Raw genomic sequence first — 22,121 nt, forward strand, 5'->3', positions numbered from 1 at the left:
CCTCATGGAATGAATTGAGAGTAATACAGAATAAAATGCCATTCTATAAATCCTTTGCAATGACCCTTCCCACTTCACCCCACCTCTTGCACTCCCTCCCCCCACTGGCACAGGGATGTATTTTCTCAGCTCTTAAAAGGTAAGGGGTAGATTTAATAGTTTATAGTATTTTATTCCTACAGTAGCCAGAGAAATGTATATTTTGTATGGGCTATAGACAATATTTGAGTTGCAACTGAAATGCTTTCTGTTGGGTGCAGGGTTGGACAGGCAGATGCTGAGCGGCGACAAGACATTGTGCTGAGTGGGGCTCACATTAAAGAGGAACACTGTGTCTTCCGAAGTGAGAGGAACCACAATGGTGATGGTGAGATGGCACTTACAAGTCCTACGTATAAATACAGGAGTCGGCACTACTTTCCCCATGAAAGTGGTCTTCAGCAATGGATTGTTTGAGTCTTTCAAAAAATTGATCTGTGTACTAGCAGCTCTGGTCCGAAACTTGTTTGAAATGTGGCGGGGATAAGAGCTGAGAGGCTAGATGGGACTTGAATAGCCCTTGTGCGTCAGATCAATGAAGTTATTATCTGTATGGGTATGATGAGACTTAGTTATTGGAGATGAAGCTATAACTATAATAATGCAGTACTAAGATTTTACATTCCTGTACTGTATGCGTTTGGTGCAGATGGTAGCACTCTTGCTTTGCGTCAGAATTCATATCCAGTCTTGATCCTTTGTGCTGTGACCAGGTGGAGTGTGTAGTACAGCATGCTGGTAAAGGTGCTTTTCTTTGGATGAGGCTATAAATGGTGTCTCTCTGCCCAGCTCTGAATGTCTGGGTTGCCTCTTGAAAAGCAGAACTGAACCCATGATGGGGTAGTCAGAGGACAGCAGTGTGGGATCAGGAACCCCTGAGTTTTAATCCTGGCTTTGACAGAATCCCTCAATAGCCTGAGGCAAATCACTTACCCCCTCTGCTTTAGTTTCCCCACCTATAATACAAGGACAATACTTGCTTGTCTTACTTGGATGTTGAGTATTTAGTGTTTATAAAGGGTGTTTTAGGTTATTGCTATAGAAGTATTTAATTTTTACTTGATACAATCTTGAAGTCTTAGCCACATTCCCTCTAGCTGCCTGTGTTGCTACTGAGGCACCTGTAACTCCCAGTTATTTCAATAGGAACTGTGGATGCTTAGTACTTTTCAGGATCAGGCTCATAATGCCTGTCACATTTGCCTATAATTATTGCAGTGCTGAAATCAATTACAAAGAAATGAAAATGATGAGGTATGAAATGTACTAAGTTCATCATTCAAACCTTATAGCAAGAGGCATCTATATGTCTGACTGACTATGGTATAGGCTGTGCACATATCTAGTATGACAGCACGGTTCCGGGCTTGGTTTATTACACGTGAAGAAGTGAGGAGAGGAAAAAAAACCTTAGCAAATGAGGTACACTGGACCCCTGTACTACTTGGGTGGTCAAAAATACTGGCTGAGTAACTGCACCACTTTGTCATGTGTTGCTAGCCATTCCTAACCTGAATATAATATCAAGGAATAACCTTACTGGAATCCCTGCTGAAGGATGTAGTGAGCAGTGCGTTGTCTATGTGCAGTGTGTTGGTAGGCAGGGGATGGGAAGATCTCTGGGCTTTTTGGATTTCCTCACTCAGGGACATTAACTAAACAAGCTGTGTTATGTGGTATTAATACTGTTGTGTTCCTTCTAGTCATTGTTACTCTGGAGCCTTGTGAACGGTCAGAAACATATGTCAATGGCAAGAGGGTTGTGCAATCCGTGCAGTTGCGCTCAGGTAAGAGACTTCAGAAGTTTGACTTCGTTTTACAGATTGTTCCTCAGGAATTCTCCATACAGGGTATTTAATTTGGGACTAGTGAAGAAAATTGGATGCTGTTAAAGATAAGGGATGTATTCTTTTTTGGAGTGTAGGTACCAGATAGGCGTTAACCTCATTTATCTCCATTAGTGACAGTTCCTGCTTTTCTTATTTTCTCAGGCCCTTCACATTGCAGCAGCAAAAAGCCTGATTTAAATGTTCACTGCAACACAGAGTACTTTCTGCTTGCTTCTCTCCCCCTGCTTACTCTGATATTCTTCTAGTATATACTTACCCAAGACTGCTGCCCTTGGCAGTTGCGATGAGACAGAGCAAATAGAATGTCAGCTGCTGATGGAAAATCCCCAGTTTCTCTGGAGCAGCTAAGATGTCACCCCATGCAGGAGCACAACAGTGTCTTCCCTCTTTTTTTTTTTTTTTTTAACTCTGCCTATTCTGTAACCTGGTTAGATCTCCACATCTCCATCATGTCTCAGAGGCCAAGGAGAGTAGCTTTCATAAATTGTAAGCTTTAGACAATCAGGATTCTCAATTTCTTTTAAATCATGACCACACGTTTTGCTAGTCCTGAAATGTCTGGTCTGTAAGTGGGTGCTTGCAAGGAATTAAGTGCCTCAACTTCAGCAGAATACTAGGCATGGGAGCTGGTTTCCAATCTCTCTCTTCCAACCCTTCCACTCTTTTTAAAAAAAAAAAAAAAAAAAAAAAAAAAAATGCTGGTCCCAGATGGATATGTCCTGCAGATGGGGAACTGCTACTCATGTTCTCTTGCAAGTTAGCTTTTTAAATATAGCTTTCTATATATGTTTTCAGTGCTTGTTATTTCTTGATAATTAAGTTACTAAAACTGTTTATTTATAATTATTAACCTCTTCAGAAGGCAGTTGTTTTACTAGTATGTTCACAGTGATCATCTTGATTGCTTTGGAGATTCTTTTATGTTGCCCTGAGAGAGCAGAAGTATTTTATCAATTATGTTAGGCACTTGTTTTAAGTTTCCTGTACATCTGATTCCTGCAGCGCTTAGATGCAAGTCTTACCTTACCACTTAACTGTGGCTCCCCCTTTTACACTATGGAGAATAAAGTAGTAAATGCATCCCCAGAAATTCCACTGATTAGGACTTGAGTAGCAACTTAAGTGACACATGGCAATCTCTACTTAAAAATGTAAAGCGACCATTCTTCAAATGTTTGAGGTTAGACTATCTAAAATAGAAACGTCTGTGAGGTGGCTTTTGCCCATGATTTCCGCATCTCTTATAAAAATTATTTTATTACTGCACCATTCACTACAGAGGAGGGATGGAGTTTAGTTGATTAGCTTACTCGCTGCTGCTGTCAGTCCATCAGCAAGACATTTTTTATTTTGTGGTAGGTTTCTGCTGGGGTTCAAATCTGGCTCTATAGACAGGTTTTCTTATGTGAGTATTTTCTGGGGCAGGCAGTGAGATGTACAATTTAACCTCCTCTGCACTAAGTAGGAGGTACCTTTTGTCCACTTAGCCACCTACTACTAAATATTTAAATATTGTGTCCAAATTCTTATTGGGAAATCCTGTCTTCTGATGCTCAGGTCACCTAGACACCTTAGAGCAAACTTCAGTAGATTCTAAATCTGTCTCTCTCGCTGATTCTAGAGTTCTTACACAAGAGTTAATTTTTTGTTGCTATTTTAGGAAATCGTATAATCATGGGTAAAAATCATGTTTTCCGATTCAACCACCCTGAGCAAGCACGAGCAGAGAGGGAGAAGACTCCATCAGCTGAAACTCCATCTGAACCAGTAGACTGGACATTTGCTCAGAGAGAACTCTTAGAGAAACAGGGCATTGACATGAAGCAAGAGATGGAGAAGAGGTAACAAACTAACTCAATTATTTTACTTGGCATGTCTGATCTATTTCATTAGACCTGTCTAGGGTGGCACCAACTCTTACATCAGTTTGAAGTTAATGCCTGTTTTTCTCTAGGAAAGGTTGGCTAATGCCTACCTCTGTGTGAAATGAGGGCACCAGAGCCAGACTTTGCCCCACACCTCAAAAAAAATCCAGACAGCTAGATTAACACCCACCCCACCCCTCTTTTGGTACTGTAGAGTGCCTCTGAGAGAGACTCCCCGCACCTTTCTGTGATCTAAAGCTGGATCTGCCAAGGGTTGCCTTCTGGTCCCAAAGTGGAGGATCAGGACACTTGTTTATGTTTGAACCTACCTCTTTATTGTAACATTGTACTACTTTAAAATTTCACTTATGCCTCCCAAGCATCAAACCTATGACCAAAGCAGGGAGTATAGGGGGAGCAATTGGATGGTCTCTTGACACATGTTCTTAAACTGACAAAGAAAGAATGCTGGAAAATTACATAATCTGGGACCTCCCTGAGTTTTGCCTCCACAAAGCTGTCTGCTTGTAAGAGTTAGGAGGACCAGAAATCACTCAGATTTGGTGCTTCAGTATGGTACTCTACTGACTGAGACTTTTCCTTGCCTTGTATTTGGAGGAAACTAAACTCCTGTGTAGGTAATAAATCAAACTATTAAATATACAAACTAGCAGTAGTTCTTGTGACTCCTCACACACAATAAGAGTTACACTTTGTAGCTTTAATTGTATGCTGTGACATGTCTAATTGTATTTATTCCTTTATTTTAGTTCAGTTGCACAACTGAGATTTTCCTGCTTGTGGATCATTTGCTTAAATAAGACTTTTTGTACACTTCAGAGAGTGTAGCCACTAATTTAGGCAGCAGTGGAACAGAATAGGTCAACTTCTTGGGGACAGAAATCTAGGGTACTTCTCATTCCAAGTGAACTGAAAAGTGTCTAGTTTGAAGGAGGCAGGAAGAATAGTACCTTTCAGGCTAGTGTACTGACACTCACATGTAAACCCCAGATTTGCCTTTGTCCCTATTACTTAACAGGTCCTGTGGATTAGAGTAACACTAACGCAAATAATGGTCTGCGTGGCTGCTTCTGCATCCTTTGTGATTTTTCTCTCCAGGTTACAAGAAATGGAGATTTTGTACAAGAAAGAGAAAGAGGAAGCAGATCTCTTGTTGGAGCAGCAGAGACTGGTAGGTGTCAGTTCTTCTGGTAGCTCCTATTGTTGGCAAAGGTTAACTGCTGCCCTTGTTGACCCTAGAGCCCAGGAAATTTGCTTGGACTGTCTGCATAAAGCACAGTTCTCCCTTGTCTTACGCTCTGTATCTACAGTAGTGAAAATTGTTAGTGTGGCTGAGGGGAGACAGCTTATGACTTTTTATTCATTATTATTACTCTTATTAACGTGGAGATTATACACCCACCTATAGGCACTAAGCCGTGCTTGGGAGGGCAGATCAAGTTTGCTGAATTGTAATTTGGGTCAACAGGAGGATGTTTCTTCATTGTCAGTGCTTTGAAGTGACTTTTCAATAGTCTAATGGATTAGTTGTTGTGACTGTTTGAACTCTTTGAATGTTTGCCTTGGATCACCAGAAAGTACTAATTTTATGCTGCCCAAACACCTAGACTATGTTTGTGTGCTAGGTTTTACAAATAATGTCTGAAAATGTTGCTGCACTGTGCATGTTTTAACCCTGCTCCCTTCCCCTGCATGGAGTCTGAATTCCTTGCAAGGGTCTTAATGACATAATGCTGATTGAGAGCAGGTGTAATGAGGGAGTTTTAATTCTTCCAAAAGCTGGGGGAAAACACCAGCTGTATAGCTAGGAAGTCCAATAAATAAAGGCTAATGTTTCAACTTGAGTGTTCATAATGTGTAGTGATTGAGGCAGGAATTCCTTGCTTATACATCAGATGTGTTCTAAAGTGCAATACAAATACATGCAGTATCCAAGCCTTTTGTCAACCAGAAGAGCAAGAGTGAGCCCAGTAATCAAATCTGGCTTTCCTGAGTAGGAGTGGGTCTGTTACATCTGCTCTTTTGTTATTTTTGTTGTTAGCCAGAGGGCAATGTTAGCTGTTGCTCCAGCTTGGTGAAAATAACTTTAGTGGTCACAACTTGCTGTTAAGAGGAATCTGGGAACCCCTAGAAGTTCTGGGAGAGTTGGATGGATTTCTGGATTTGTCACAAGGCTCCTCCCTCTTTCCCCATAGCAGAGATAGGAGCCAGGACTCTCCTGTGGCATCCATTCCTTGCTAGATAGAAGCTGTGTGTGAGTTAGCATTACTTTTAATTAACTATGGTATCTAGTGGCCTTACAGCTCCCACACAGTTTTTCTTTTAAGTGGATCACTGTAAGAATGGAGGAACAACCACAAATGGATCCAGAACAGAGTTTAAGATGGGACTAGTGTTTGACCGTGGTGACTTTCTGTAATTGAAAGTAAAACTGGGAAGTAGTAAATTGAATGTATGAAGTAAGGAAATAGTCAAGGTAAAGAGTAGCCCGTGGGAGATGACATCGAGCCATAGGAGATGAGTAGTGGTATTCCCTCCTTAAAACTTAGCTTACAAAGACATGGAAGTAGCTTCAAGATGAGGCAGCATTTTGTCCTTGAAAGGCAGGTGTGTTAGTTAACAAATTGTGTGAAATAGACATGCCAAAACTGTTAAATTATTTTGAGGCCTGTTTAAAACAAGGCTGCATTTGTAAAAATACTGAGAAGCAGGGTTCATTTCCCTGTTCTGTGTATATTCATATGGATGAATATTTAATATTGTAATAAAAGTGATTTCTGTAAGGTCACTTTATTTTTGTTTATCTTAAGGGGGCAAGGTTGGAAGATGTCATCCTAAATTATTATCAGTGACTAGAGTCTTTAAAAATTGCTTTCCTGAGATTGAGAAACCATAATAAATCAGCTCAGATCTATCTGGACAGTATGCAGCTTTTGGCAATGGCCAATACCCAGTGCTTCAGAAAACCCCCATAGTACATTTGGTCACATCTGCAGTATTGTGTGTGGGTCTGGGGGTGGATAGGGTAAAATACCTCCTTTGCCCTTAAAAACAATTGGTTAATGTTCTGAAGCATGGGCACTGATTAACTTTAGCTTCTGTAACTGGCAAGTGTTTATAGTCGTCACAGTATTATTCAACCACATTATCAGACTCTCTGACCTCCTGTCATAGTGAATTCAATGTTTGATTATTGTGAAATAGTATTTTCTTCTGTTTGTTCTAATCTTGACACTAATCTTAGTTGGGAGAAACTTGCTGCTGTTAACTTATTTTGCGGCAGTGCTTAGGTGCCAACCAGGTTGGGCCCATTGTGGTAGGAGCTGTACAAACATATAGCAAATCACTGCTCCCAAAGAGCTTATAACTATATATTTGGATGTCTTGCTAGCATGACCAAGGGATGAGGATTGCCATATTTCCTGTCAAATTTGGCGTGAAAATGAATATGTCCTACCCTCTGATACTTTCCCCCATCTGACTTGCTGCCCCTTTGATGGCCATGCCTGTGAAGCGGTCACTTGGTATTTTGACATTGATACCTGTGCCAAATGGATTAGAGTTAATCTTTGAGTTCCTGTTGGAGAATGACCTCATAGTGTCTCATTTTATGCTTTTATTACTTGTAAGAGTAATATTGTAGACAGACTTGGTGCATCAAGAATGATGACTATTTTTTCTCTCTGGAAACAGCCAGGAAGTCATATAGCCTGTACAGTGTGCAGTATCTTTCTGTTGCCACTGCATCGTGCAGTATGCTGGACATCATCTTTTTGATACCCCAAATTTTACCTGCCATAAACTCATAAGGAGTTTTTGTCAGATTCTGATTTTTTTAAAGAATTCATTATTTTGCAGATATTTTCTGACCTAAACTGAGAACATGTTCTAAATTATTTTTATTACAAATCTTAAGATAATATAAGGTCACAAGAAGTACACATAGTGTTAATAAGAAAAATAGAGGTTATTGACCCCAGAGAGCAGAACTTTCTCTAAAATCCATCTCCTCATTCCCAGAAGCAAAATAAATTGTATTACATACCCCACTCTTTATTGCTCAACTATTCCCAACAGGGTCTTTCAAATTAAATCTGTCAATCAGTGGTTCAGAGATGCATATTTCCCTAGCATGTAAAGTAATTGCCTGTTGCTGTTCCTGATTTTTCATGTATTATATATAATTCTTTGTCTGAAAAACTTGCAAGTTGCAGTTAGTGGTACTTGACCTGACCCGACTGGTACTGGGGAAAAAAAGGTTGAGAGCCGCTGCTCTAGTGAATCAGATTAACAACCAAAAATGGACAATATATTGAAGAAGGATCTCAAACTATTTAAAAAAAAACCCAAAAAAAACCCAAAAACCCAACATCTTTAAGAAATAGGCTAACTTAATTCTTGGTTGCAGTTATCAGTGATAAATACCCTTAGCTTTTGATGGCATTATCTATCAAATAAGCATTCCTAGTTTATAGATACCTGAAGAGAGTGTCTCAATAAAATGATTTAATAAGAGCAACCTCTTTAAAAATCCTGCTGGAAAACTTAGAACAATGAGGTAAAATAAATTTAACCCTTAGCAAATGCATGGGAGCTGCAGATGTGAATTAGGTAAATGTTTACTAAGGTTGCAGAAGATGGGAAGAAAATTGGATATTGAATAGCATTTTTACCTGTTAAAATAATTTTTACTACTACATTCTTCTGATGCTCACTCTTCAAAGTTTTTAAAATACACAGCAAGGTGGCAAATGGAAAAACCCTTTGAAACTCTCATTCTGGATATCCTATTAGCGTGTAACAAATCTTCCTTGGATTATGAAACATCTTCACCTGTCATAGTGGCGCTTACAGTACTTTTAACATCGACTCTATTGGCTGCTTCTGTTTCTATTTTTTCTTATCCTCTTAACACTTCTCTGGCTGCTTTTGTAGTAAAGTGGATTCTAAACTCAAGCATCCCAGCACCATCTACAACATTACTAACCAGTGTTAACCCGACTTACTCTGGCTGCTCATCACATCATTCTACGGTGGCTGTTGTGTTCACTCACTGGGGGAGGATTTTCTGAAAGAAGCAACAGCAATAACCAAGGCAAATGTGTGTGGCATGGAATTGCATGTCTTTGTATCATATGTGGAGTGTAGTTTACACCTTGATTTTGTTAGGGACTTGGTTTACTTGTTCTGTTAAAGATTTTGGAAGGGTTAGATATAGTATTTTAAGTTGATTAGATTTAAATAAATGTAAATTTTAGAAGAATGGAGAGCTTGTATTTTAAAGAAAGGAAACTATGCTGGAAGGCTAACAAAAATGTTAACATCCTTACACTCAGTCTTGAGACGTCCATATCATTTGTCCTATTTGGTTTTTAGTTGGTTTAGTTTTCTTTGCCTGTTCTTTAGTTTTTCCTTTTTTTTTTTTTTTTTTTCCATTTTAATTTTGGTTGTTTTGGGGCCACTTCTTGATTTTTGTTTTTCCAAAGGATGCAGACTCTGATAGTGGGGATGATTCGGACAAGAGATCGTGTGAGGAAAGCTGGAGACTGATCACCTCCCTGAGAGAGAAGCTGCCCCCCAGCAAGCTGCAGACCATTGTAAAAAAGTGTGGTCTCCCCAGCAGTGGGAAGAAGCGAGAGCCTATTAAAATGTACCAGATACCACAACGCCGGCGCCTTAGCAAAGACTCCAAATGGGTCACCATCTCAGACTTGAAGATACAGGCTGTGAAGGAGATCTGCTATGAAGTTGCCCTCAATGACTTCAGACATAGTAGGCAGGAGATTGAAGCTCTGGCCATTGTTAAAATGAAAGAGCTTTGTGCCATGTATGGAAAAAAAGATCCCAATGAGCGTGACTCATGGCGAGCTGTTGCCCGAGATGTCTGGGATACTGTGGGGGTTGGAGATGAGAGGATTGAAGATGTCATGGCCATTGGGAAGGGAGTAACTGATGTGGATGACCTCAAGGTGCATATAGACAAATTGGAAGATATTTTGCAGGAAGTAAAAAAGCAAAACAACATGAAGGATGAGGAAATAAAAGTTCTCAGAAACAAGATGCTAAAAATGGAGAAGGTTTTACCATTGATTGGGTCGCAAGAGCTGAGAGCCCAGTCGACCACAGCTAATGCTGCTAAAGTTAAAAATCCAAACTCTGCGAGTGTGGTTGATGCTGACAAGTATGCAAATGCTTTGAAAAAAGGTGAGAATGATGAGCTTGATAAAGAGGAGCGTGTTTCCCAGTTAATGGAGGGTGACCCAGCCTTCAGGCGTGGGCGGTTGCGCTGGATGAGGCAAGAGCAAATTCGGTTTAAGAACTTGCAACAGCAGGAAATCACCAAACAGCTCCGTCGACAAAATATGCCTCACCGATTTATCCCACCTGAAAACCGTAAGCCTCGGTTTCCATTTAAGAGCAGCCCCAAACACAGAAACTCGTGGAGTCCAGGCACTCACATAATTATCACAGAGAATGAGGTTATTGAGGTCAGAATTCCAAAGGAGGAAGAGGAAAACAAAGAAGAGAACGAAGAACAAGGTGACCAAGCTGTATCCCAGGACCCTCAGCAACTGTGGAACTTACATGGCCCACAAAGAAATCAAGATCATATCCAGATTAACTGGCAGCAGCTAAACACCCAGCCACAGCCTAGCAATCAGCAGCAACAGCCACCACCTCAGTTACGCTGGAGAAGCAATTCTCTCAACAATGGCCACCAGAAAAGCTTGCGCCGTCAGACATCTGGCTCCTCTGAATCACTGCACTCGCACAGTGGGCACCAGAACCCAGACCTGCAGACTTTTCAGCAGAAACGCCACATCCACCAGCACCACCAGCCCTATTGCAATCACAACAGTGGAAGCAATACAGAGAGCAATGCAGTTAACATCCACCCAAAACAAACTGACAGATTCAATCATTATGACCAGTTTGTGACACCACCACGGATGAGACGACAATTCTCTGCACCTAACCTTAAAGCTGGTAGAGAAACCACAGTATGATTCACTGGACAAATGGGAGAAGGGGTCAGTGCTGGCTTATCATTCAGAAGCATTGGGTTGGGATAATTTTGACCATCTACTTTGGGTATCAGTTGGCCAGTTAGAACGTTGAGTGACTTGATGTACAAAGCACAAGACACTGGTTTTCCAAAACATCCATTTTGCTTATGAATCATGGTGCAATTTTCAAGACTTGGATTGGAGGAACATTGTGAAAAATGTTGAGGCTTTTATAGACTTAGACTAGAAGACTTTGGGAAAAAGAGTAACCTGCTAGCTCATATACCTTCCTTATTTTTTGTCTTGCAGTATTTTTCTAAGCTGAAAATACTGTTTGGAATATATAAAGAGCAGCCACTCTCTTCCTATGTTTTTATGTAGACAATCAAAAGGGGAACCTAGTTAATAATGTTGAATGTTTCTTGTGACCTTTTGGTGAGAAATGAAGAAACAGACCATCTGTATTGTAAGCTCAACTTCTGGCTCGTCAGTCCAATTCATTTTCCACCTCCTAACCCACATTTTTAAATAATTATTGGTAAACCAGAAGCTGTCAGCTGGCAAGACAATATGTGGCTTTTTGTAGAAGTGCTTTCTCCTTTGCAGAAATTTACAAGAGCTACGTGGACACTTGACCCTCTCTCTCTTTTACTTCAGAGTGCAAAATGCCTTTTGCCCTCCTGTCTTGTTTCATTAACATCATTATGAACTTGTCTTGACAGTAGAAATCTGCCTGAATGGGGTTGTAAGGTGGACTGTGCACATAGCCAGAGCTATGTTATGGAAATAAGCTTTTTCTCATTCCCACCTTGTCTCTGCTATAATTGTTTTTTAGTTATAACTTGCTATACAGAGATGATGGAGGGGCAGTGCACTACTTTGACCTGTAATGGTGCAGTAAGGATACTCAGTGAGCTGACTGCTGCTGCTGCCTTAGTTAGGCTTTGGGTCTGAGAGGTGCTACCTGGGGGATGATTTAGAGTACTACCCTGAATTGGAGGAGAAAGGAAAAAGGAGGGCTAGAGAACTGATTCATTTTACATGATACCTCATTCTAGTGCCTTCTGGTTTCAGATTGCTCTGCTGTTTCAAGTCTTGTTGAACAAATCTGTCACTTTAAGGGGAAGTCACATCTGTCTTGCTTTACTCCCCATCCTCTATAAAAGTATGGTTTAGAAACAGTATTTTTAACTTGTACCATGAATGAAGATACCTAAATTTACAAGTGAAAACACCATAAACACTTGCAATCCCTGTGATCTTACTTCAAATCTCCCAGAACAAATGACACTAAAAATAGTGCACAACAAAGCGGATGCTGTTTGACTAAGAACTAGATTTATGAGTTTTTGGAGTTTTTATCTTGATTGGAAAGTGCTACTTTTAACTATAGGACTTGTTTCTTTGCTTCTGAAAACATACTCTTTTCATTAATTTTTATTTACTTAAGTTGCTTTTAGACTTGAATTTTAGGACAAATCTGAATCTTTGGACAGAAACTTGGTTTACTGTAAGGTTTAACCTGAATGCAATTTTTAAAATGAACTTGTATTTATGTCTGATTTAGTGTGTTGGATCACACTTTGCATTACATTTGTACAGTTAAATGACTTGTGCTGCGTTGCACAAATATCCTTGATTTTTTTTCCTACTTGAGGTCATTTTCCTTGTATTAAACGAGAGCCCTACTGGCAACAGTTTTACTTTTGCATATTTCAACATTGCTATAAATGAGTAGAAAATGCCTGCAACTTTCCTCCCATTTATTCTTTTCCCCTATCTACATGATTACTTCTCTTCTGAACTACATTATTACAAATGTGCTGGTTGTAACTTCATGGTTAAATTGCATCCAGAGACTTACTACTTTCTTATCTGTTACTCAGGTCTCAACATTGCAGTCCGTCAGGAATGTTTCCTGATACGTTATAGAATTATAGAACTGAAAGGGACCCTAAGAGGTTATCTAGTCCAGTCCCCTGCACTAATGCCAGGATTAAGTATTATCTAGACTGTCCCTGATAGGTGTTTGTCTAACCTGCTCTTAAAAATGTCCATTGACGGAGACCCCACAACCTTCGTAGGCAATTTATTCTAGTGCTTAACTACCCCGACAGGAAGTTTTTCTGGGATTTAGCAGGTCCAAGAGAGTTGCTCCCAAAACTGCTCTAAACTGATGACTAGGTTAATTTTCTGTCCAAAATGGTGATGCCAATTGCATCTGTCCCATATTTCAGTCTCCGTTTCAATGGAAACACTGTGTGGTTTAAGAAAAATCCCTGATCCTTCAAAGAAAGGAAGCCCTGTGCAAAGGCAATACTGCTTTTCCAGTTGAGTCAACGCTCTGTAATGTATTTTGGGCTGCAAGTAACCTTTTGCTGTTAGCTTTACTATAAAATTCTTTGTAAATAATTTGTCCCATTCTTACTATTTGGCTATAATCAGTGACATGATTTGTCCCTCTGCCATCTTCTTATGACCTGCTCTGTTTTATGGCAAGCAGGGAGAGTTGAAAACAATAAGTATCTGGAGAAATTCCCATGTGCCTTCATATGGAACATTCCAGCCAAGCGGAGATTATCCTGGATAGGAGCCAGGCACAAGGAAAGACCAAACAAGTCTATTTTATGTATGCCCCTTGTATTTGCGCATTATAGTGGTAATCTATGCAAAACCAGCACATGGCTGAGATATGCAAGAGAGCTATGCAGCATGCAATTATTTTTTGAAACCCATTCAACTATATATTTTGAAATGGGATAAAATCATACTAATTTGATGTTTAAATTCCAGACTTAAAAAAAAAAATTGTCAATGTGCATTGGCTTAAAATTACCTCTAAATAAATATTCTTCTTCGCTCTAAATATCTGAATGATGATGGGGAATGGGTTTCAAACCCATCACTCTGTTACCCTGTTGTTAAAGACTGTCAGTGTTTTTTGGTGCAACACTAGAAAAACAACCCAGTTTGTTTGAATTCTGCATCAGTGACCTAGCAAATGCTGTTCAGAAGCTGTCCGCATTCTTTGTGATATCAAAGATGCTCTGGCAAAGATAGAAGTAAATAAATTGCTTTTTAGTTTTCCTGCATGACTTGAAAAAGAACAAAATACAGTAACTGCCAAATGGAGCCCAAATTGGGCAGGGGAAGCCGGCTTTCTTTCAAGCTTTTAAGAGGATATTACAAACAATGTAGAGTGAAACCTAAAAACTGTTACATTTTCCCCTTTCTATGATACAGATGGAGTTAACAAGCACTAGAACAGTCAATTCCCTATAAGAGTCTGAAAAGGCTTTCATGTGAATGGAAAAATACAGTATCCATGATGCAGGTGCCTTTTCAGTGAACTGTCAAGGGCTGCTGATCTGTTTGCTTTGTTGGCAGCTGACTCGTGCACCAGTGCCTTTGAGGGGTTTTCTTAGCCTTAAAGAATCTCACTGGGGACTTGTGGGTGGGAGGGAGATGCCTCTTATTTTTTTCACTTAAATGTCCTTTTTCAGGCTATCTGATTAAGAAATCTGTCAAATTAGGGGGAGATCTTTGTATTAGTGTTTATGAGTATATTTTCAGTATCTCCTTCCCCATTCATTCTTGTAAGTTGTATATTTTAAAACTCAGATATTTGCCGCTGAACCACTTTAAGAACTGCCAGATGAGATATCCATGTTTGCCCATTGTTACTGTAAAGGAGATACTGAGTCTCCTTCCAATGAAATTATGGGGTTTTCAGATCTGTCCAGTTCACTTTTTAAAAAAAAATGTTTTTGATTGTCTTGAGAGCAAATGCTTGCCTTATGAAAAGGAGAGCTGGTTTGTATTGTAACAAGTACCCTTTCAATAAACTATGAAATACTCTTGTAAGCGTCTGACTTCTCTATGTGGAATTTAAATATTCAGTAGCACAAGACTATCCTATAGTCTTTCCTGATTTTTTTTTTTTTTTGTCATGAGGGATTCAGACCCATTCTAGATGAGTTCAGTTTAAAATTTCTTCATTCTTCAGTTGTTCCTCAGAGTGGCCCATGTAGAATTACATGCACCTTAAATTACTCTTGAGACAGATATAGCAACGCCACATGTTAAGAAACTTCATTTACTGAATTAGAAATGATCTGCAAACTTGATACATTCAAACTGGGTTTAAACAGAGACTTGGAATGGCTATCTCACTACTGAAGGTAAATTACTTTGCTCACCCATTCTCACCACCTACTCAATGGTCGTCATTAGGTCTTAAGTACCGGACTCCATCTCCCCCATTGTTCTCAATGCACCTGGATACCTATAAGATACCTCTGTGTTACCTATTTTCTGTATTACTGCATCTGAAGAAGAGAGCTAAGTCTCTCGAAAGCTTGTCTACAAATATTAAATGTTAGTCTTTAAAGTGCCACTTTGTCTTCATTTACAGTGCAGAAAGGATATGGGCTGTAATCTTGCTAAATGCAATCACATTGTGCACTTGTTGCTGCCATTGGTTTAAATTCTAAAGAAGCACAGCAGGGGATTCACCATTCCCTTTATAGACTAAGGAATAGAGAACCCTATCTTTGCCATCTTGCTATTCCCAAGGAATGAGGCACAGAAATTCAGGACTCAGGAGAGACATGTCTGTACTATGACGTGTTCTTGGAGCAATAGACAACACTGAGGCGTGCAAAAAAAAAAACCCAAAAAAACCCACCACACAGTTGAAAATAAAAAGCTCCAAGGATTTTTCTAAGCAGTTCTGGCTTTTTTTTCTGTTATACTGCAGTTTTTCAGCTAAAAGCTACCATTCAGATAGAGGATCAAACACTTGTCTTGAATATGTCTTTCCATTGTAAAATAGCCCAACCCTCCCATCGCCCTGTCTGTGAACTAAGATGACTGTTCATCCTTCTATCCACTGTTGAAAGCCAAACTGTCTGATAACTTAAACACTAGAGTACTGCCGGTTGCCAGGAAACAGTCCTGTCTTACAAGACTATTTCTTTAATTGGTGAAACATTGCCTTCTTCCTTGCCTTATTCTGGGAGAATATACCTGACCTAGTCCACTTGGGGGAAAAAAAAATTATTCCATTTTGAAGGATGAGGATAAAAGAAAAAAAATTTGTGTGCTGTGAAAGTGTTCATATCACTAGATATCTATGTGTATGTGCGATTTTGTTTAGTCCACATAAAAAAAAAAAGAGGGACAGTACAGGAAAGGAGAGACAAAGGATGAGTTACTATGTCCTTATCATACACAATTAACATGTCTGTGCTAACAGATAGAATGTGTTGTGATGGAACATTTCTGATGTGGCAGTCCTTCTTTCCAGTGGCCTCCCCACTACTCTGAAAGAGCCAGAACAAAGATTCTGCTTTTCAGGGATACTTAAGGAGTAGGTGGGTAATGCACCACTGTTGTGCGTACTGCTTGAAATGCATCTTCCTTGGATTCTGCTTCTCCCACAGACCCCTGTCTCTGTATATAGGAAAGCAGGAGACCACTAAAATGTCATTTTCATATTAATAGTTTGTCCCTGAAAGCTCCAGACCAACTCCAGGAAAATGAATCTTACCCTTCATGTTTGACAAGCTTGTTGGTTCTCTCATCCCTCACCGTACAGCTCCCTCTGAGTTTCAAGTGACAGTATTGTTCTAGCTGGGGGGGAGAACTGATATATAGAAGACAGCTGCCTTTTATTGAAATGCTTTTTTAAAAAGTTCTAGGTATTCTGTGTTGCTATCAAACTTGGTGCAACCTGAAGCTTCCATCTCCCTCCACCTCAATCCCTTCCTTACAGAGCAGAAATCATTAAGAATTTCAACATGGGACAAAATGTTTTAAGTCTTTTCTATCTGTGGCTCTTATTCCAAAGGGATAATATTTAATATCAGACTTACCAATATTACAGAAAAATCCCTTCATCTCCCATTGAAATGCAGCCCCTTCTGGAGACAATGTAGCAACTACAGTTTAGGATGAGTGAATTTTATTCAACTGAAACTTCAGGGAAAAACAAGGAGTTGAAATGTGGTCCAGATACGAAAACTGAATGCACCTAGTCTTTTTTTTTAAAGGCCATTGGAGCTTTAATGATCTCAAGTGGTCAGGACTTCTGTTTCAATGTCTTGTTCCAGAGACTAGTGCCATCATCTTATTGGAGCCTTATTTCAGTATTCATGGGAACAGTGCCACCTACTGAAATTCTGCAGTACATTCCTTCTGCTTCTAAGTGCTTCTTCATTTTCCATCAGAGTACTGACCTGGGTTGACCCTGCTTTAAGATATGTGAACACGACATACTGTAGATGCATGAGGTGTTTAGCTTAACTAGGGACTTGTCTATACAAGGGCACTCAGGAAAGCTAATTCCCAATTCTGTCACTTCCATAACAATTGGACTTTAGAATTTGGCATTGGAAAAAATGCATTAAAGGGAAGAGAATGAATTCTAGGGTTTTGGATTATGGACTAGCGGACAATGAGGTTTGAAATACAACCTAAATGTCTGCAGAAATTCTTCCAAAGGGCCCAGTCACACTTTCTGAAGTGTTGGTGTCTATTTGCCTCTGGATCCCCATGTTAAAAACCCCAAGGATTAAATTCATGTCTCATTTATGTGCTAGAAAGTGTCTTTAAAAAAGACAAGTCAGTTCTGAGATCTGGAGCAGAATTGAGAGCTAGAATGTTAGAAGACCTTGAAATAGGGATGGTTACAGCTGCAAAGATTATGGCTGGGAAAAGGCACGTGCCACCAACTAAAAATAAAGAGTCGTCATGCCTTGGTGGACAGTAAGTGATGGTCTTAGGCTTCAAGGAGAACCACAAATGAGACAGTGTGTCCAACACTCACACAATGCAAGTATCTAGGGTCTTGAAGTCAATTTCAGTTCATGTACAACTGGAGTCTCATAAACCATTGCATCTTCATTCTCTCATATTGATGTATCCAATGTTATGGGAGTTTAGTTTTCAAAAAGGCTTTTTTGGGGGAGAGGAAGGGGCCAAGAGTGGTGGAGGAGGGAGGATGAAGGCAGAAAAATTAAGAGCCTGTCGTATGGATACTCTTATTCTGGAATAAGAGTGCCATGTTCCTGTTTAGTTTAATCCACTTCATGACTCCTTGTAGACAGGCGCTGAACTGCTCCTCAGCTAGGCTGAGTGTTCCCTGTCTGATAGCATTCCTGTATTGTTTGGTTCTGTGTACTTAGTGCTCTCAGTTCTTACCTTCATTCAGACAATTCTTCCACTCTGTTGAAACTCCATGGCCAACAAAAAGAAGCCAGGAAGACTGAGCTCTGTGACTAGAAACCAACAAATTCATAATCTGTGAAATTGTTTCTTCTGATGAAACACTGGTCTGGGTATCGCTAGCCTGCTTTTCTCCCCCAATAAAAGACTGAAAGTCTGAGTGCGCCACAGTATTTGTGTGTATATTTATAATGTATCTAAATACGTTATACAGATATTAACAAAGTAGGGTGTGTAAGCCCTGAATCCTCCTCATTTTGGTACAGTGTGAGGCTGAAAGTGTGTCCCAATGCTGAAAACATATTAATGATGTTGCTGCCTTTAGATAAGGGGATTCTTTGCCTTTGCCACCCTTCCTGTTATGAATTCATAAAAAGAACTGATCTTTGACTGTAAGAAGCTTTTGCTTCATCTCTTGCATGCTTCCCCACCAAGAATGTATGGCTGGTTCCAAAGCAGAAATATTCATTCAAACCAGGTTTAATTAACACTGCAGCTGTCTTGACCAAGCTCGTATAAATCACGTAATTTCTTACCACTTTCCTCCTTTTTTACAAAATCTTCATCAATTTAGGAATGAAAGTAGACATTACTTCACATTTCTAAAGAAAACTCTTCTTCGAAGCTGCTTTTCTCCTTAAAAAAAAAAGATAAACACCAAAAAAAACCAAACCTAAAGCTATTTTCTTCTGTATAGATACACACTTACAAGTGGGAAAAGTGTGTGTGTATGTGTCAAACCCTCACATGTCATAAGATAACCTAGTACAATAGGGTTGAACTGTGTATGTTCAAGGAAAATTAATGTGTACACAAACGGATAAAAGAAAAAAATCATTACTTGTGACGTACAAGATCATTTGGCAGGGACTCCTGGCAGTTTTATCTCCTTTGCATTCCCCAAAGCCCCCACCTGACTCATTAAAGGGCTTAGTTATGACTGTCCAGGGGTTAGATTTCATAAATTTCTTTGACTTTTCAACTAAGTACTGTTTTAGTGACAGCTAGTGGCAGAGCATTTAGTGGGGATAGAAGGTGCAAGTTTTAGGGACATAAGAAACATGCTGAACCAGCTAGTTAAGGGGTTCCATGACTTTGTATGTTACAAGCCTTGTCTATTGAAAGAGCCCATCGTCTCACTGGTAAACCAAATCAAACCATGAAAAAAGGGGAGGCAATCTAAAATATGAGAATTCCCTCCAGGTGGCGAGAATATCTTTGAGTATTTTCTATTTTAATCATTTTTATGGTGTGTGTGAAGGTTGGAATAGTGGGGCATGGATCCATTGGCCCTGCACATTTTATGTAAAATGTGCACTGTCACTAGAGGTACTTTCAAAGCTAAGTAAATTATACTTACAAATTTATAGATGCACTCTTGAGATTCTAATTTGTTCTCTTACGCTGGGGGGAAAAAGAAATCCCTTCACATTCTATGGCCATTGCGTGTGTGGGTGTCTGATAATGAGGAAAGCATATGGCAGACATACCAGTATGTCTTACAGACACCCCTGTCTCTTCAGCTTCAACTCCTCTAGAAGGAAAAGTTCCTAAGATGTCTAGTATGTTGTTGAATTCTACTTTGGAAGAGTATGATCTCTTCAAGTTAAATAGAAATGTCTGTGCATATCTCCTCTCCACTTGTCTGTCACTCCTTCTGAAGTGTTTGTGTCTCTCTGGCTGTCTCCTCTTCACTTTCGTCTGTCTTTTTCCTACATGGTATTTCCTGTCTTCCCACAGGACTATGAGAGTAAACTGCAGGCCTTGCAGAAGCAGGTTGAAACGCGATCTCTAGCTGCTGAGACGACCGAGGAAGAAGAGGAAGAGGAGGAAGGTGAGTCTGAGACCGGAAACAATTGTCTGTTTTCAATTTCTTGGTGCAAAGGAAGGTGTACTACAGAGACATTTGCTGTAAGATTGAAAACCAACTTTGTAACTTGTGGAAATGTGATGGCCTCTTAGAGAGCAAATTTGGCAGCCCTATAGGCCTAAATTCTGTATCCACAGAACAGATTCTCTACAATCACTGAACAAAGGAACTGGACCAGAACCCTCAAATTCACTTTAGCCATTCAACAGCTATTGGGGAATGAGCTTTGGTTGGTGGCCTTAGTTGAAAGGGTTTTGTATTCTGGTGACAATCCACAGAACTCTCATGTCCTAAGCAAAGATACTATTCATATATTTGAGCTAATAATCTGTGCAAGAACTGCTGGATCTAGTGTACGTGAGAGAATTTTATGCTGCAAACTCCTCTCTGTATGACAGAACAGTCCAGGAAGGGAGGAGTGATTCAGTAGATGTAGAGCTTAACTATCTTCTCCCTTAATATTTGCTTTCTCTTCATTAGCATTTTAGCATTCTGAATTTCAACAAATAAAGTAACCAGAGTTTAGTCTTGGTTTGGTCCATCTACTCCAAATGCTTTGTTATAAGTTAAGCTTCCAGTGCTTGGAGTGGAAGATCAGAACTAGTTACCCATTGAGCAATAAGAGTATATAGCCTATCTCCTTTCTATGCTCCCTTTTCAGGGAAGACATTCAGAATTTGACAAGAAAATGAAGAGTAGTAAATAACCTCTGAATGGGTGCGTTTGAAGGGGAAACTACTACATTTGACTAAGCTGTTTTCTTTGCCTTCCTCAGTGCCCTGGACTACTCATGAATATGAACTGGCCCAGTGGGCATTCAGGAAATGGAAATCTCACCAGTTCACTTCATTAAGGGACCAGCTCTGGGGCAATGCAGTTTATCTGAAAGAGGCCAATGCAATCAGCGTGGAATTAAAGAAGAAGGTAAGATTGTACAGACCACCAAACTCATAGATGTTGTCCGTTTACTGATCTTGCTTCAATTTATTATATTTATTTTTCTTGTCTTTAACCCAGCATAGCTTTTGGTTCTTATTTTGGTATGTGAAGTGCTCTGAGGCTTGACTGCCTTGATTCAGATTCCATACTGAATTTGTATTCCTTGCAAACTTTCAATCCATTCTTGTACTCTTCACCTCTCCTACATTGTTTCCCCTGTCCCCATTCCAGTTACTCTTTAAAGTCTGAGTTAGAGATAAAATCCCTTTTCTTTTCCATCCTTAACTCCATGTTGGATTATCATTTTACCAAAAAGTGAAGGCTAGATCTAGATACCCAACATGGCAGTATTATACGCTGTTGCTAGACTGCTGTGCTGGTCCTTAAATGTTTTGAACTTAAAAATGGGACTGTTCTCAGAGATAAGTCAAGTTGTTTTCTCCTTTCTCTTAGATGGGTTCCAGTCTCATTTTAGTGAGGCTTTCGGGGAGCGTTCTTGTGACTAGAGTTAATAGAAGCCCTCCTGTGTCTGATTTCTATTAATATATTTGTTTTTCTCCATTCAGGTGCAGTTTCAGTTTGTCCTGCTGACTGACACGCTCTATTCCCCTCTGCCCCCTGAGCTGCTGCCCACTGAGACAGAGAAGACTTGGGACAACAGACCTTTCCCTCGGACAGTGGTGGCCGTGGAAGTCCAGGATCTGAAGAATGGAGCAACACATTACTGGTCCCTGGAAAAACTCAAGTATGTGAATATTATTGTGGGATAAATCTTTCTGAAGCCAAGATGCTTTTGTGAAAAGATCCAACACCTGCTCTGCAACTTTAACTCTCTGTCTTCGTGCTGTGGCTGTTGTTCATTCTTTTCTTCATGGCCCCTCCCTAGTTACAGCTCTGCAGCCTTTGCAGTATGCTGCTGTGGACCACTTTCGTCATGTTTTATAAACAAGTCCAGCTACATCACTCTCATTCTTCAGCATCTTAACTGACTTCCACGTTCACTTAAGGATCTAATTCAAAATTACTAGGGTTTTTTTTTTTTGGTACTTTTCGGTCTCTCTAGACTTGTCCGTAATCTGTCTGCTTTCTCCACGTGGCTGGTACTCATTTATTCTCTTCTGCTTCACATAACCCTATAGAGAGAATTAAAATGTAAAACATCAATAATGGAGATCTGTCCCTAGAAAAGCCTCCCAAATTTTAATAACCTCGAGTCCAGGGTAGTGGTTTTCATCATTCTTGTGCAATGTGCACAAGGTATCCCAAGATTCCCTACTCATTTGTGTGACTATGGATTCTTCAG

At 39.8% G+C, this 22,121-nt stretch overlaps 1 protein-coding gene across 3 annotated transcripts in view; it reads left to right on the plus strand.

Moving 5' to 3' along the window:
- KIF1B (kinesin family member 1B) overlaps nucleotides 1-22,121 on the plus strand; it is a 133,923-nt gene that overhangs the window by 67,152 nt on the left and 44,650 nt on the right. For 2 of the 3 annotated variants that reach the window (XM_067567388.1, XM_067567386.1), the window contains 7 exons: nucleotides 261-367; nucleotides 1,743-1,826; nucleotides 3,550-3,730; nucleotides 4,874-4,946; nucleotides 19,750-19,843; nucleotides 20,655-20,803; nucleotides 21,385-21,563. In XM_067567388.1, the coding sequence (XP_067423489.1) occupies nucleotides 261-367; nucleotides 1,743-1,826; nucleotides 3,550-3,730; nucleotides 4,874-4,946; nucleotides 19,750-19,843; nucleotides 20,655-20,803; nucleotides 21,385-21,563 (867 nt within the window). Of the gene's footprint in view, nucleotides 1-260; nucleotides 368-1,742; nucleotides 1,827-3,549; nucleotides 3,731-4,873; nucleotides 4,947-9,261; nucleotides 14,643-19,749; nucleotides 19,844-20,654; nucleotides 20,804-21,384; nucleotides 21,564-22,121 lie in introns of those variants that run through there. The other variant, XM_067567387.1, reaches the window with a different exon arrangement.

Source organism: Emydura macquarii, unplaced genomic scaffold (assembly GCF_026122565.2).
Source record: "Emydura macquarii macquarii isolate MOO-44397 ecotype Brisbane River unplaced genomic scaffold, CSIRO-AGI_Emac_v2 contig_2768, whole genome shotgun sequence".
NCBI lineage: Eukaryota > Metazoa > Chordata > Testudines > Chelidae > Emydura > Emydura macquarii.